General features: G+C 31.9%; 1 protein-coding gene across 1 annotated transcript; it reads right to left on the bottom strand.

Moving 5' to 3' along the window:
* Positions 1 to 5,264: 5,264 nt before the first annotated feature.
* Positions 5,265 to 13,483, bottom strand: LOC110604275 (LRR receptor-like serine/threonine-protein kinase ERECTA). Its single transcript, XM_021742440.2, has 27 exons — positions 12,820 to 13,483; positions 12,309 to 12,453; positions 12,120 to 12,191; positions 11,778 to 11,849; positions 11,575 to 11,646; positions 11,405 to 11,476; positions 11,247 to 11,318; positions 11,031 to 11,102; positions 10,856 to 10,927; positions 10,694 to 10,762; positions 10,544 to 10,615; positions 10,296 to 10,367; positions 10,003 to 10,074; positions 9,429 to 9,500; positions 9,278 to 9,349; positions 9,119 to 9,190; positions 8,884 to 8,955; positions 8,731 to 8,802; positions 8,586 to 8,657; positions 8,431 to 8,502; positions 8,106 to 8,174; positions 7,941 to 8,012; positions 7,752 to 7,825; positions 7,199 to 7,327; positions 6,603 to 6,950; positions 5,987 to 6,357; positions 5,265 to 5,834 (listed from the first exon to the last, which is right to left on the bottom strand). The coding sequence occupies exons 1-27, from the start codon at positions 12,893 to 12,895 to the stop codon at positions 5,442 to 5,444; spliced, it is 2,970 nt and encodes a 989-aa protein (XP_021598132.1). The 5' UTR covers positions 12,896 to 13,483; the 3' UTR covers positions 5,265 to 5,441.
* Between the last annotated feature and the right edge of the window lie 3,935 nt (positions 13,484 to 17,418).

The raw sequence follows: 17,418 nt of genomic DNA, 5'->3' as shown, positions 1-17,418 counted from the left end.
CGGCGTGGGGTTGTGCTATTTTAGCAGGTGTAATCTGAATTTTTCTTTTCTTACCTTAGCAGCAAGTCCGTGTATGGTAATGTTCCTTACTCCACCTGCTATTTTACTTGCCAAAAATTTAGCATTGGCAAGCTAACGCTCGCCGTCCGGTGAGCTTGGGTCAGTCTCATTCAGTCTAAAAAATATCAAAGAAAATAAATTAATTTATTGAGTGAATAATATTAAAAATATAAATAAATTATTCAATTTAATTCTTTATTTTTTTTATATATAAAGTTGAACGGAATCAATCTAATTTCTTAAAAAAATAACTAAAATGAAAAAAAAATCAACTGAAATTCTAAACTAAATTAATTTAATCAAATTCATTCTAACCCTACACTTAACATGTGTTTATCATTAATGAGGCGAAAAGTGTATAAATGTTAATTTCAGCATTTCGAGGACACATCCCATCTATTAAATGTACATATTTAAATTTTAATATAAATTAATTAATACCTCAAAATTAATCTAATCACCCAACGTTATTGTTGGAAAAAATAAGTTTTTCAGATAAAATGTAATTTCTGTATAATTAGTGTTATAATAAATTAATTTCTAAATTTAAATTTATTTGTTAATATTTTTTATTTTTTACTTTAGACTTACCTTAATAAATTTAGAATAATTTTATGAACTATTAAAAAATTAACTGTCATTATTTTTTAAAAAAATCAATTAGCACAAAATTTAATTGCCATAAAAAATAAAAAAATTACTTTTTTTTAATCGGAAAATTCGGTAGACTAGGCCCCACGCAAAGTGGCCTACTTTCGAAGTGGACCTTATCTTGATTAGCGCAAAGAAAATAATTTACGGTGAATATGATGAAGATGTATGAAAAATTAATCAATTAAATTCATTTATTTATATTTTTAGTTCATTGGAATTTAAGTCTAAATAAAAAACTGGTACTTGTTAAAGGGCTTTGGTTGAACCTATAGAGACAAAAACCTCCGTTCTGATCCTACCTTCTACCGACCGGTCAGGTCAACTGGATCTCGGACCCACGACAATCTCCAGATAACTGTTATATTGTTTGTTTGTTCCACAAGAGCTTTGTTTTTAATTATTTTACCCAAAAAAATGAAATATATTAAAAATCACTCAAACTCTCATCAAATTAATTTAAAGATTTTAAAATTTTCTTTTATATAATTTTATCATAAAAAAATTAAATAAATTATTATAAAAGTAAATAATAAAAAAAATTCAAATTAAAAATTTTAAACTCTTTTATTCTGAATAAAAATTTTGTAAACAAAAAATAATTAAATGATTACAAAATTTTTATTATGAATTTAAATTAATTGTATAAAAAAGTTGAATTTATTGATTTTTGGATTAAATTTTTTAATTTAACCGTTACACTACTTCCTTCCCTTTATTTTTATATATTGAATGGGCTTAACTTGAAACGCCTATATTAATTTAAATAAAATTTAAAATTGAATTAAAATAAAATTTTTCAATAAATATATAGAGATTTATTTTTCAATCTCTATATATTATCATTATTCAAAATCAACTCTCTATATTTTTTAAAATTTATTAAAATATCTTTAACTTTTACCTCTATTAACAATTTAATCTTTTTATTTAATTTTAATCTATTTTTTGTTAAAAATTTTATCAATGATGGAGAAGAAATTGAATACCCAAAATTGTCCACTCTTAAAATTTCCATCTCTCCAATAGAAATATAAAAGAATAAAAATAATCTATGAGTCGGTCTTAATATTTGAAATTTTACTTTTTTTCTGAATTTAAAAATAAAAAGGATGGAATAATATATCGAGAAAAATTAAGAATTTTCTTAATAAGTTAATGAAAGAGGGTAAAGTGAAAAGTTTCAAAAGTTTTTTTTTGAACGATTCTAATTAAAAGTCGAATATAAATGGATAGAAAGACTTATTAAAGAAAATAATATTAGAATTGTTTTAATAAATTTTAAAAAATTTTATTAAAAAATATAAAGGTTGATTTATAAATAATTATAATAATAAAATTTTCATAAATATATAATAAAAAATTTATTTATTGTGCACGTTAGCAGCCCCGATCATTTAGCCATCATCATCGCAAGTTGATAAATGATAATGAATATACTGATACTATAATCATTTGGTCGTCATCATCAAAAGTGTACTACCCACGTGCTTTAACGATTATTAGCTAATTGTTTTTCTTTTTCTGAAAAATTATTATTTAAATTTTATAAACAAATTCATCAATTAATATTTTAATTAAAAATATATTAAATTATTTATAATATTTTAAATAATTTATCAATTAATTTTAATTATTAAATATTTTATTTTTTATTTTTTATAATTTAAAAAATTTATCAATTAATTATTTAATTTTATAAAAAAAATTTATTAATTAAATTTTGTATATTAAAAATATTTTAAATATTTTTAAAATATTTAATTATTAAAATTTTAGAGAGATTAATTAATAAATTTTTTAAAATATTAAAAATATTTAATATATTTTTTAAAATTAAACGATGAACTAATAAATTTTTTTATAATATAAATATTAAATCGTAATTTTTTAACAATTCTTTAGATTAGTTGTTTAACCAAAAGAAACTCCAATATCTCCCTAATCTCTCAATTTCTCTTCCATTGGTATTATTTTAATTTTTGGTATTTAAACTTTTATGTATTTTTTTTTATTCTGGCGCACGAATAGACAGGACTACGAAGTGACTAGGTTTGTTGTCCCCTCTTCTTACGACAGGATAGAAGAGAAAAAGATTGAACCCAGTGAAGGTCCGGTCTCAAGACCAAACGGGCTGGGCCGGTCTGACTGGGAGTTTAATAGGAGTCTGGTCTCGAGACTGAGATGGTGGATCGAACTCAGTCGGGAAGCCTGGGGTCTTCAAGTCCTGGACCGTCCTGATGGGCCAAGTCAGGATCCGGGATAAATAAATTCAGCGGTTATGAGAGGTTACGATAAAATAATTTTATTTTTCAAAACTTTGATGAGAATAATAAAAGAAAATTTTCATTCCTAATATATTTTTAATTAATTAGAAAAACTCTTTTCAGATTAAAGTGAAAGGAAGGTAATATAAAAATAAATTATTATGTGATCTATTAATTTTTAGAAAATTCATCGGTTATTTTCTGTTTTAAAAAACCACTCAATGGAATTTTTGTATATTTTGTAAAATCAAATCTTTATGTAAATTGATCAATTTGTCTTAACCTTAGTTAAGGGACTAATAAATATTTAAAATTATAAAAATTAAATAATATATATAGCTAAATTTATAAAAATAAAAAATAATGATGATTTAATCTCCATATTATAAAAAAAATAATTAATTATCCATCGATTTTAAAAAATATATTAAAATATTTATGATATTTTAATAAATTTATTAATTAATCTCTATATTAATTTTAATTATTGAGTGTTTTATTGTTTAATTTATAATTTGAAAAAATTCATTAATTGATCTTTTAAATTTATAAAATATTTATTAATTAGTTTTTTTATATTAAGAATAATTTAATTATTTTTACTTTAAAAAATATTTAATTCAAAATGAAATTTACATTATTATTTTCTTACAAAATGAAATATTTGAAACAAAATCTTAATTTCTCTTTCTATGCACACGATCAAATATTCAAATAATGGTAAACTCCCAGAGATGCAAATAACATGTGAGGCATTAAGTTTGGAGCTTAAAAAACACTTTTTTTTTTTTTTTTGTGAAAAGCATAACTTTGGATGCAATTGAGAAAAATAATTTCAAAAAGTAATTTTATTTACTATTATATTTTAAGGTTTTAGTAACAATTCTTAAGTTGTGAAATTGTTACTTTAATTTTATTAAAATAACAATGTGGTAATAATTTAAAATTATTAAAAAATTTAATTGTTTATTATGTAAAATAATATAATTTGATAAAATATTTATTTTATATTTAATAAAATTATAATTTTATAAGCGTTTTGTATTCGTTGTAAAATTTATTCTTGAGTTTTTCGAGATTCAGTTTAATAAAATCTCAACCAACCTCTGTTTAACTTCTAAATAAATCAAAGTTTAGTTTTTAAACTTATTTATTAAATGAGTTGAGTTTAAACTTTATAATATTCAGTTCATTAAGAATCGTAAACTCGGCTCATTTCTAAATTTGTAAGTAGATTTGTGAACTAACTCGTAAACAGATTCTTTAAGCAGACTGAATTTAATCATAAGAGATATGAGCTCCAAATCTGTATAAATTTTCCTTAGTGAAAGCTGAATTTTCTAAAATTCAATTTTAATTACGCTATTGGAATGTACAAATATTCAAATTATTATAATTTAAAAGCTAATTTTCTTATGAGTTTAATTATACTATTAGAATGTACAAATATTTAAATTATTATAATTTAAAAGCTCATTTTCTTATGAGTTTGTTAGCTAATTAAAACTGTAAATAAATTAAATTATTTATTAACTATTCAAAATTAAACTTATAAAATTTAATTCATGTAAACTCATTTGCTAACCAAATAAAGTTTGAGTTTATTAATATTTAGTTCGAGTTCAAAATGAATAAAGTTATGTTCAGCTCGAACTAAAAAAATATTTTAATAAATCAAACATGAATTTTTTAAAACTCGAATAAACTCAATTTACAAACTTAGTGAAATTTACCCATCCAAAAACATACAACTTAAACAAAGAGAAATACAAAGAATGCTGCAGTCACTGGATTGAAGATCCTTTCAAATGAAGTAGAATTTGACACTCATGGGCTCTTAATTCTTGGGCTTGGCTGTGAATGGTCACACAAGCCTTTTGGTTAAGATGGTGAAGTATGTCTCCCAACTCACTGACCCTTTTTTTGTTATCTGCTCTGGTGAATTAATTATAACATGGACAATTTAATACGATCTCATTGGTCTGTAATGCAGAAAACCCTACTGAGCAGGGGACCTGACCATCTGAACTGGACATACCAATATAGCCAAGCAAGTTAAGGCTCACCAGTGAATTATTGCTGCTGCAGCTTATAATGCACTGCTACACCCAGCTGCAGCTTATAATGCACTGCTACACCCAGCTGCAGCTTATAATGCCTGCCTCTTACAGTATAAAGCCAGCAGTGGTCCCACTGAGGCAATGACAAAATTGCAGCAATGATTTTATACGGTACAGGCTTACAAGCATGCATACGTGGAGTTGTGGTATTAGCACCTTTCAAAACTATCAGTAAAAGTAGTCTCATCTTTTTTCTTCTTTTTATCATTAGCTACAACAATTGATACTAAATCTTTGTACAGAAATTTCCACTCACCCATCAGCCATTAACCCCTTATCACAGGTTAAAAAGCAAAAGCATCCACTAGCCAAATACCCACTGTTGGAATATCTAATTATCCTACTATGATGATACTTGAACATTTCTTTCACTTGTCTGGGAAATTACCTCTCCAAATTTCAGGAACAGTTGTGCATCTGATGTGCTCATGGAGGGACAATTCACCATGTGTGGAGTCTTGAGATTTGCATACTCATCCATATAGCACGAAACTTTAGCGGATGGGACTGGTGCAGGTGGGGCGGGGCTGCATTGTTTTGGTGGCAGAGTAGATGGCACAAGACTCCCGAGGACTCGTGTTACTTCATGCATAGTTGGACGGTCTGATGGTTGTCTCTTTGTGCACAGAAGAGCAAGTTGAAAAACTTTCTTTACAGCTCCTAGATCTTTACAAGTAGCCGTGATCTCAGGATCGACAGTTTCCATAACAGCATTGTTGGCTGTCTTGGATAATATCTAATATAGACAAAAAAAAATATATATATATATATATATATATATATATCAATAAAAATCAACGAATTACATTTTGAGTTTTAACATTTTACAAGATATTATCTACTAACAAGAAAAGGGAAAGAAGAAAAACAGAGGAAAATAAAACAAACCAGATGATGAAGATTGCATTCGTTGTCGACTGCTTTTTTTCCAGTCAGCAATTCAAGTAGAACAATCCCATAACTGTACACATCTGACTTTTCTGTAAGTCGGGAGGTGCGGGCATACTCAGGGTCTATATAACCAATGGTGCCCATTATGTATGTAGAAGTATGGGATTTTGACACACACAAGCTCTTTGCAATGCCAAAGTCAGTGAGATGAGCCTCAAAATCCTTGTCCAATAGAATGTTTGATGACTTTACATCCCTGTGAATGATGCGTGGATTACAATCATGGTGTAGATATGATAGCCCTTGAGCTGCTCCTAGAGCTATCTGAAGACGAGTATCCCAGTCGAGCTTCTTCTTCTTTGTAGGGCCTGAAAGACAAAAGCTACATGTCATCACAAGAGTTCAGCATCCTCTAAGTAGTAACTCATTTCCGTAACCCCACAAACCTACTCACAAGGATTAACTAGAATTTGACATTTTCAAAAGTTTTCCATGTGGACTCGATCAATGCCTTGAATAAATCAGATGGAATAAAAGCGTAAAGACAAAATACAGGCACAGCACAAAGTAAAGATACTATGGGTTAGATCTGTTTAGGGATACTCAAACTCACCATGCAGGAGATCCCAGAGACTGCCATTTTCCATATAATCATAAAAAAGGAGGTTGCCAGATGGGGACAGCGAATATCCTTGGAGGCTAACCAGATTCCGATGCTTGATACTTCCAACTGTCTCAAGTTCTGTCTCAAATTCCTTCAGGCACTGAGGATAATGAGAGTAGAGCCTCTTGATAGCCACTGGCTTGCAATTTTTAAGTACACATTTGTACACAGTGCTTGATGCTCCATAACCAATTATATACTTCTCACTCAAATTCTCAGTCATCCTCATGATATCCTCATATACATGGAGTGCCATATTCATGTGAAGGATCACCAACTTCGGCGTAGTATAAGTAACTGTTTATTCAACAGCATAAAATGATCAATATTGGCTACTTGACAGGTGATAAAACCTTTCCAAGTTTGTTTCGAGGAAGAAAAAGTCAATAACATGATAAACATTTCATTTACACTTTATTTCGGATTACTTCAAAGAGTCAGATAGTTGAAATAGTTCAGAAAATTTGATCAGTTGAAAGAGTGAGAAACCTTATCCAAAGTCCAAAGGCATTCAATTTGTCAGAACATTATCATATAGAAAATACCTGGTTTGTCAAGTGATCCATCTGGGAAAGGCATTGGGTTATGCGGTCGACATGCTGCTACTAAGATCATGAGAAGAATAACAAGGGCTCCAAGAGCAATTCCAAGGATTGCTGCTTTAGAAATTGTAACTGCATAGAAAGTGGCAAGAAAATAATAATTAATACCATTTCTTCGGCATCGCAACTAAAAAGCCCCGACATTGGAGAGTGGTATTTATTTTCCCCTGATAATAAAACAGTGAGTGTGAGCAGATGCATATTCATGAGTGCAGTTTCCATGTTGTCAGAATAAAGGACCCTAGCAATTGAAACTTGTGAGTGGTACGCTGAAGTCACCCATGATATGACAAACGCAATAAGTATTACAATTAAAAATCACATCAAGGTCTGATCCTTGTATTGCATCACCTGACAACATATTCTAGAGCACAATAAATTCAAGGTTTATAGCAGTGTCGGTTGATTCTCCAGATAAATGAGCCAAAAAATATAATCTAGAAAGCTGCAGGCCACTTCCTAGCATTGATAAAAATAAAATTGAAGGCATGAATACCTCTTTCTATTGGATGAGACTCACTGCATGGAGAATTGAGCCAGTAGCCACAAAGACCAGGATTTCCAATAAAACTGCAAAAAAAATTTCAATTTAATGGGAGCTGTGAAAAGCTTACGAAGAAACATTCAAGACCAAAAAAGATAAAAAGATCTGTACAATTTCAGACAATTTAGCAAACCTTCTAACCTGTTAGGTGAAAACCTTGAGAAGTTATTGCTTGTAGGAATCACACCAACTAGGTTGTTGTAGGAAACATTTCTGCATGTATACATTATCACAGTCACAGCCTCTTAAGTTAAACATTCAAGTGTCGCTCAGAAAAAAAGTATAAATTCCTCCAAGTAAACTTACAAGACAGTGAGACTGAGGCAGTTGATCAGAGACATTACATCTCCTGAAAGATTATTATTTTCAAGTCTCCTGCAATATTTAGCATTAAAAATTAAAACTTTAACCGAAACTGTAAGCAAAATAATGAAATTAATACATCATCAGATGCAGTCTCAACACTACTCAATTGCATTTGAGGGATCTTTTTCTGTAGCTTTAATATAAGAACTATTGATAGCAAATTAAACAAAAGCATAGCACAAAAATTCAGAATAGGACAGGGCTTAAATCCAGTGAAATGCTCTTTAGGTACTACAGCTTATTGAGGTCAGAAATTCCAACTTACAATGAAAATATGTTTTGAAGTTGACTTAGTTCCTCAGGAATCACTCCTGAGAGATGATTATTTGAAAGATCTCTACAAGCCACATGGAACACCAAATTAGAAAGGGCCAAAACAAGCTCCAAATGTATCAATCAAAACATTAAATGATGACTCACATCTCCATAACACTTCTCAGGTTACCAAACTCTGCGGGAATAACTCCTGATAATTGGTTTCTGCTTAAATTCCTACACAAAAAACATTAGGCATCAGACGAAGAAACTTTTTGAGATGCTGGCATTACTTGGTGTATGAACTCACAGCTTTAGGAGATGTTCCAAGTCACCAAGTGAAGAAGGAATAGACCCGCTAATTTTGTTATTAGAAATATCCCTGAGAAAATAGGCAAGTTAACAAAGTTGAAATTAATAATAAAATGAAACAATGGAGAGAACTTAAGCAGTCAGTACTTACAAAGTATCCAAATTACCAATTCTTGATAGCTCAATAGGAACAATACCCCCAATGTTATTCGAGGAGAGATTCCTGAGAGGATTAAAAAAAAAATTCGATGAGAAAATTTTTGAACATCAAAGCTAGATTTTAATAGAAACGTTGAAGTTCATATATTTGCTCATATGCAAGGATACAAAGTGGAAAAGAAAATAGTATTTATGCAGAAGTTTCAGCAACCATGGACCAGACTTACAAATATGTCATACTCTCAAGCCTCTGAAAAGCACGTGGTATGCTTCCATTCAACTTGTTACCGTGAACATTGCTACAATCAAATGAAATTTTTAATGACCATCTAAAAGTGGTTAAGGACTTCCAACAGATATTCATAGGAAGAAGGTCAACTCCTTACAGGCTGTTGAGATTTGTGCAAGAGCTAAGATTATCAGGTATAGGCCCTTCAAGGTGGTTGTTGGCAACATTTCTGAGAGAATATTGCATTAGTAACTTATACCATAGTACAGGAAGCACTAAAAGCAAATCTTCAGAATACGAGAACATACAGATCAAACAAGTCGGTGAGTTTTCCAAGCTCTGCTGGGATGCGCCCTGTGAGTTGATTATCATTTAGTTCCCTGAGAAGGCAGAGCAGCAGGTCAAATGGTTATATACTTCCCCATATCCATAATGAAGAAAACATGGGATTCACAAAAAACGTTTATAACAGCCAATATTTTATGTCATAATTACATCCCCAAGTTCTAAAATCCAAAGTGCTTAAACTCAACCCAAAACCAAATATGCCCATAAAACCTGCACCACCATGACAGAACAGAAAACCATGACTATGTATGGAATGTACATGCACCTATTACATCATGTAAACCTACCATCACATGGTGGTAAATAGAAAAGAAGAGGGAGAATCATTTACTGAACTCTCTGGGACTGATGATATAATCTCAAACTAATGTCAAAATGGATGAAGAAATTCCAATATAAAGCTAAGAAGCTTTAGAACCACTCACTATGCATTTGACCATGCAATTGATGATTGCATTTGACAACTCAAAAAGAAAACAATTAAGCTGTAAGATTCAAAGAAGAGCTTGAAAAAGTCAAGTAAAATGCTCATACAAGTAATGTAGCCTTGTCATATTTCCAAGCTCTGGGGGAATGGATCCAGTCAGCTTATTACCATGCAAATACCTACAAAATACGATAATTAAAATCAAACTTTGATTTGGCAACCAAAAATCATCAAATGATTAATAACCAATGCTGAAATAACAAGAAATAACAAAAAGTTGATCATAGTTTTCTTGCACGCAGCAATTCCAAGCCGATAACAAAGAAGACAAATTTGTCTTTGATGTTTGAGAACTTAAAACAAATAATCAAAAAATGAAAAATAGCAAACACATACTTACAGTTTTTCTGTGTAAGTCAAATTTCCCAAAATAGGAGGGATGGGGCCAGTCAACATGTTGCAACTTAGATCTCTGCTTTCAAGACAAGGAAAAACAGTGGCAATAAGAGGCACAAATTCTTTCAAAATAAAGGAACAAATGTAGAGAAAGAAAGAAGAATAATGTTCAATCAAATCCACAAAGCTTGTCTTTTAATAATGTACTTAGAAACCTTCAGAGTTCAGATAAAAGTTGCTAACAGCACTTACAATACGGCAAGTGCCTGCATCAGTCCAATTACTGATGGAATCGTCCCTCCCAGCTGATTACCTTGCAAGGACCTAGCCAGTAAAGTGAGGAGTAAGACCCCTTCATAAATAATTAGCAGTCAAGAAGCACAGTGAATTGAAGAAACATACAATGTAGCTACTTGTAAGAACCCAATGTTGAATGGAATCTCTCCTGTTAGCTTGTTGTAGGACAAGTCCCTACCAATGGACAGTAAAAAAAATATAAACTTCCAATAAACTGTATAGGGCATTCTAAGAATTACAGTCCCTTGAGTTGGATGAAGTACTTACAAGACCTGGAAGGAAGTACAGTTGCCTATGACTTGAGGAATACTCCCAGTTAAACTGTTGTTTCTTACATCGCTACAATTATCAGCAGAAACTAGGTTATATAGACAGAACACATGACAAAGTAAATGAAGACTTTTGAGTTCCTAGAGTGAAAGGCATTGATAATGATACTTACAAATACCACAGCCCAGTCAGCTGACACATATCTGGAGAGAGTGTACCCACCAAATTGTTCCCTCGCAAACCACTAGGGAATTGGAGGAAGCAAAGAGATACTCAGGATCAAATTCAAAAGAGAATAGTATACCATATAATGGAGATATACAAAAGAAAATATGTGAATTAAAATAAAGTGGACATTTTAAATCACACTAAATGTTCATTTACTTACAGATACTGCAAAACTTCATTCCAGTATATTAGTCTAGGTATCTCACCACTGAGTTTATTTTGTGCCAGATCTCTGCAACAGAGCTTAAGAATTTCAGATGTAGTGCATTTGGTCAGAAATAAAGATTAAAAAATAAAGGAGTTATATTAAAATCTTACAGAACTTTCAAGTTTGGAATCTGGGACAATGTAGATGGAATTGGTCCAACCAATTGATTATTCTTCAAAATCCTGAGAACAATGCAGTGGCAAATGAAAGTTTGGATTAGCAATGGAAAGAAGCCATAATCCACAGTTCTCACCAGAGACAAATACTAGCATTTACTTACAGAAATTCTAGCTGCTTCAACTTTGAAATTGAAAATGGAATGTCTCCATATATCTCATTAAAAGACAGGTCCCTAACAATACCCAAGATTCAATTAAGTGAACTAACCAAAATACCAGAATAATAGTCACACAACAGAGTAAATTTATGGTTGAAGAATGTAAAATAACAAAATACAAGAGTAAATTTTAGATGCAGACTTACAGGCTTTTCAAAGATGAGCAGTCACCAATCTCATCAGGGATCTGCCCAGAGAGACGATTTCCCCTGAGATCACTGGTTGCAGAAAGTAAAATAAAAATTAATCTTAACTTTAACCCAAGCAAACTTAATGCTCATAAGCCAAAAAAAAAAATTGTGTAGGCTCATGTTCTTTCAACAGAAACTATGAAGAACATCTAGAAGCGAGTTCCAACACAATGTATCAACAAGTTGTTCTCTTGGGGAAGAAATTCCAGCAAAAACCCAGGGTTTTTTCAAAATTAAAAAACAAAATGGGTAACATGAAAGCATGCAAAATGAAAGTATAGAAGTAAAAATTTTTACATGGAAACCAGGTCTTTGAGATTTCCTATCGAGGGCGAAATCTCCCCATCAAGGTTCAAACCTGAAAGATTACTAGAACAACACAAAAGCAACCAATCAGGAAAGAAATAAAGGATCAACTTTTTACAAAACAATTGTTTATGGTAAAGTTCATAGCCAAAAATTTTAAAACAAAGAAATTAGACTCACAGTGCAATGACATTGAAGGTGGTATTATCACAAGTGACTCCTCTCCAAACACAGTAGTCTGAAGATGAAGATGGGGAGTCTGTCCAGTCATAAAGAACATTGTCTACATCCCTAAATGATTTCTTTATCTCCAACAGTGCCGCCCCTTCAAAACATATCACCAACAGAATCAGTACCAATACAAGTATGGGGTAGAAAACGAACATTGTAGATTCCACAGCCAATAATAAAGCTCTAAAAATACTAAATCCATGGCGTCAACTCTTAGAAAATTGAAACAATAAGAAATAAGGGGTTATTTAAAATCTATGAAATCTTTAAAGAAAAGAAAAGTCTTTATAAGTTTGGACCTTTGTCGACCTTACCCACGTTGACAATAGCTTCAGGCTTAAAAAATAGCTCATGCACAGTAGCAGATATCAAAACAGAATAAAATAAAAATGGCAGCCAACTTCTACTTTGCTGCACCTGTTTCGCTGCACCCAAAAAAGAAAGGGAAGAGAGAACTCACCGTCGTCGGAAAGCACAGAGCCAAAACCCAAGCAAAGGGGAAGAGCCAAGAGGAGAAATTCCACCCAAAATGCCATAAATTATCCTAAAAAGGAACCCTATTTTCAAACCACACTACACATCCCTTCCAACTCTTGCACAACAGCGTCTAAGCACCTTTGAGCTTTGACCCAAAAGCCAAGCCTAGCCTTTTCCCTTTAGTTATAACTCGGAATAAGAAAAGCAAGGAGAAAAAATAGCTTAAGTTCTCATTGAAGTCGCCGGCATTGAATGTAGCTCACTGCAGTGAAGTTATGAAGTGAGAGAAAGGATTCTACTTTTGCTTCTCTTTTTCAAATTTAGGGTATCTATAATTGAGAAGAAGGAGAAGAAGAAGAGAAGTAGCCTTATGGCTTTGTTTGTTCAATCACATCGGGTCTGGCAAGATAGGCCTGTAAGCTACAGAGCTCTCATTGAGTGTTCAGTACCAAAGCCACAACTGCAAGAGAAAAAGAGAGAGAGAGAGAGAGAGAGAGAGAGGGAGAGAAAGGGGAAATTAGTAACAGCTAGAAAGAGAGAGCATTATTTCACAGATAAAGTTAAAATAGTCTCTCTGCAAGAGCTCTGCAATAAAACCTGCAACTTTCTCTCTCTCTCTGATAAGTTTCTCTCTCTACATTTTTATTGGGCTGGTTTGTTTTTTCTCTCTCTTCTCAGCAATTACAAGATAGGCAATGCTAATGTGAATCATGGGTCGCTTTCTCTTTTGGTTTTTTGCAGGAAGCCTTGCTCCAACGGGTAAGGTAATGTAATTATACTGCTGTGTTTCTGACATATGTGGATGGAAGTGGAAAGATAAAAGCTCGTCATGGGGTCATTGTGTAATTATATAAATTTGATTGCCAGAGTTTTTTCTTTTCTGTAATTAACATTGTAGCCTACAATAGTTTCCCATTTACAAATTTGACCATCTCACAGTGGTGACAGTGAGGTGGTTAGAGTTGTGGAGCCGTCCTTCATGTTAAAAAACCGTAACTGTGAGTTGAAGGGAGAAGATAGACATAAGAGGATAGAGGTGGACCCACACGTATCAACCGGGTAGGGCCCCAAACTCAACGTGGGATGTTTCATTGAGATCCTTCGTTTTCATTAGAAAAAGTGATCCCGACTAATTAATTTTAAATTTTATGAAAAATTTAAATTGCACGTAATTTTACTATGGATGTTTATCGGAGAACCATAACAATTTTCTGAAAAATGAAATTTTGAGATAAATGACTGAGGATCGTAATTCTGTAACAGAGTTTAAGACTCAATTTATATTATTCAGGATCAATTTTATATTTTAATGTTTTTTTAAAAATTTTAGTATTAAAATTTTTATTATTATAAATAGTCATTTTTTTATTATTTAAAATATTTTTTTAATTTTTAATAATTTAATAAAAAATTTTAGCTTTAATCTTTTATTTTTTAAATTTTATCTTAATCAAAAGTGATTAATTAAAATTCTTAATATAATTTAAACAGTCTTATTTCAGTTGGTATCATGGTGAAGTTCATCCATGATCGACAATTAAGAAGTGCGACTCGCTGCAATTGAAGTATTCTTGGTAGAATTGAAGGAGATGATCGGATAACTAACCCTACAATGGAATAACAACCAACCAACCATCGCAACTGAACACTCACAGCCAGTTCCAAATCCTGTGGTGTCAAATCCTGTTGTCGCAAATCCCCAATAAGATTATCACAAAAGTTATAAGATAAAAATATACCTTCAAAACTTTTCTAGTTCTTTTGATGTAAAATCTGTCCCAGATTGATTAGTAGAAGTTGATCAGTTTTTCAAAGTTATGAATGTGGAAGAAGATCAAAAAATTCCGATTGTGATTTATAAATTAAATGGTAGAACAGCATGGTGAAATTATGTTCAAAACGAATGCTATTATATGAGGCTTGAACCTATACAAAACTGGATGTTGATGAAACAAATAATTGAACAACGGTTTTTGCATCGTAATCCTACCCAGTATAACCGGTATCATGCATGTATTCAAGGGAATCGAAGGGTGAATGAATATATAGAGGAGTTTTTGAGGTTGCAGGCGAGGTGTGATAACAGTGAGAATAAAGCCCAACAGATTGCTCATTATCAAAGGGGATTGAATCACGAAATTCGTTGTATGATAGAAGTAGCTGTGATTTTCACTTTGACAGATGCTATTGAGATGGCGAAAATAGCGGAAGAATGTGTTGAATGGCAGCCTTTTAGGGTTGTAAATTCTGACAATCATTAAAATACTGTGGAAAAAAGGAGAGACAATAAAGGAAAGGAAATCATCAATACAGCAGACAAATGAGGCAAAACTAATCTTTATCAAAAACCAACTTGAGACATATATTATCGCTATAGGCAACCTAGACATCGATCGAATAATTGTCCCAAATGCAGAGGAGTTAATAATGATCGTCGACAGGTTAATGTAGTTGATGAGGTGGTTGAATCTGAGGAGAAAGTGGATGAAGATTATGGGTCTATTGTTGGTTCTGAAGATGGGGAGGTTACATATATGATGGAGAAAATTCTATGTTCGACGAAATAGGAGGACGAGACGCAAAGGAGGAAGATTTTTAAGATAAAGTGTCGAGTGGGAGAAACGATTTGCAAACTAATTATAGATAGTTGCAGTTGTGAAAATTTGATAGCTAAGCAGTTGATGGGCAAACTGTAACTGCCGACATAATCTCACCCTTCGCCATATAAAGTTGGGTGGATTAAGAAAGGTTCAATAATTGAAGTTAACAGAATCTGCAGCATACCTATTTCTATCTGTAAATCTTACACTGAATCTGTTAATTATGATGTTGTGGAATTTTGTTAGGTCGTCCTTGGTAGTTTGATGTTGATGTTGATGTTTTGCATAAGGGAACTTGGTAGTTTGATGTTGATGTTGATGTTTTGCATAAGGGAAAGGAAAATTCGTACATGTTTACATGGAATTGGAATAAGATTACTATTTTGCCTTATGGCTCTACGAAACATTATAAAGTGGAAGGAAAAATTATTGTTGTTGTCTCTACAGGAGTGCAAAAGTTATTAGGTGCAGTTGAGAAATTTAGAGACACACTAACTTTATTGGTGATAGCAAAAGGTGAAGTGGAGGATGCTTCATTTTTACCACCACCTGTCAAAGAGCTATTGAAGGAGCCTTCAAAGCTTTCACCTTTACGGGATATTCAATATCGGATTGATCTCATTCCTGGATCTAAATTACTAATTTGCCTCGTTACAAGATGAGCCCAAAGGAGAGTAAAATCCTTCAAGATTAAAGAAATGACACATTCGGGAGAACATTAGCCCCTACGAAGTCCCTATCTTATTGGTTCCAAAGAAAGATGGAACTTAGAGAATGTGTGTGGATAGTAGAGCCATCAATAAGATTATGGTTCAATATCGATTCCCTATTTCTCGCCTGAATGACATGCTGAATCAGTTATTAGGATCTAAAACCTTCTTTAAGATCCACCTTAAAAGTGGCTACTACCAAATTCGAATCAATGAGGAATATGAATGGAAGACAGCCTTTAAAACTAAAGAAGATTTGTAGAGTGGTTGGTTATGGCATTTGGTTTGACGAATGCACCTAGTACGTTCATGCAACTTATGAACCAGGTTTTGTGCCATTTTTTATACAAATTCGTGGTTGTTTATTTTAGTGATATTTTAATTTTTAGTCACAATTAATGAAGAAGAACATTAACAGCACATCTGTCAAGTCATGACAGCCTTACTAGAAAATGAGCTGGTTATTAATCTAAAAAATGCATTTATATGACGGAGCACGTTCTGTTTCTTGGATTTGTTGTTAGTGCATAAGTGATACACATTGATGAGAAGAAGATAGAAATAATATGGAACTGACCCATTCCCAAAAATATTTTAGAAGTTCGTAGCTTTCATGGACTTGCTACTTTCTATCGACAGTTTATCATAAATTTCAGCAGCATCATTACTCCTATCACAAATTATTTGAAGAAAGAGAGAGTGCAGAAATTTACTTAGACTAAAACTGCCAATAAAAGTTTTGAGAAGATTAAATATAAGCTTACTTCTGCTCTTATTCTTGCTCTACCTAATTTTGATAAATTGTTTAAGAGTGAACGTGATACTTGTGGAGTTAGGATTGGTGGTGTGTTATTGCAGTCTAGTAGACCTGTTGTATTCTTTAGTGAGAAATTGAATGATACTATGAAAAAGTTGTATACTTATGAGCAATAATTGTATGCAGTATTTCGGGTCTTTAAGACTTGAGAATAATATCTGATGAGGCAGGAGTTTATTATTCACACATATCATTAATTTTTAATTCATTTTAAGATTAAAAAATATGTGAATAAAACGCATGTTCAATGGGTAGCTTATTTTGGAGCTTTTCATGATATCATAGAATATAAGGTTGGCCATAGTAACAAGGTAGGAGAGCTACTTTGTTGATTACAGTTAGTCAGGAGGTCGTGAGTTTTGAATTTACAAAGAATTTATGTGCTGCAGATGATGATTTTGCTTATATATAGGCGAATGTCTTGGCTCGCCAACCTGTTGATGGATTTTTGATAT

This window comes from Manihot esculenta, chromosome 16 (genome assembly GCF_001659605.2).
Source record: "Manihot esculenta cultivar AM560-2 chromosome 16, M.esculenta_v8, whole genome shotgun sequence".
In the NCBI taxonomy this organism is placed as follows: domain Eukaryota; kingdom Viridiplantae; phylum Streptophyta; class Magnoliopsida; order Malpighiales; family Euphorbiaceae; genus Manihot; species Manihot esculenta.
The sequence above is the reverse complement of the archived record's forward strand: the minus strand, read 5'-3'. Positions and strand labels throughout refer to the sequence as shown.

Excerpts from the sequence above, each read along its gene's own strand:
- LOC110604275 (XM_021742440.2), bottom strand. The coding sequence starts at position 12,895 with ATGGCATTTTGGGTGGAATTTCTCCTCTTGGCTCTTCCCCTTTGCTTG. Across the intron at positions 9,191-9,277 it reads TGCACAAATCTCAACAGCCT|CAATGTTCACGGTAACAAGT; the intron begins GTAAGGAGTTGA and ends ATTTGATTGTAG. Across the intron at positions 7,826-7,940 it reads TCAAGGTTTTCACCTAACAG|TTTTATTGGAAATCCTGGTC; the intron begins GTTAGAAGGTTT and ends TTTTTTTTGCAG.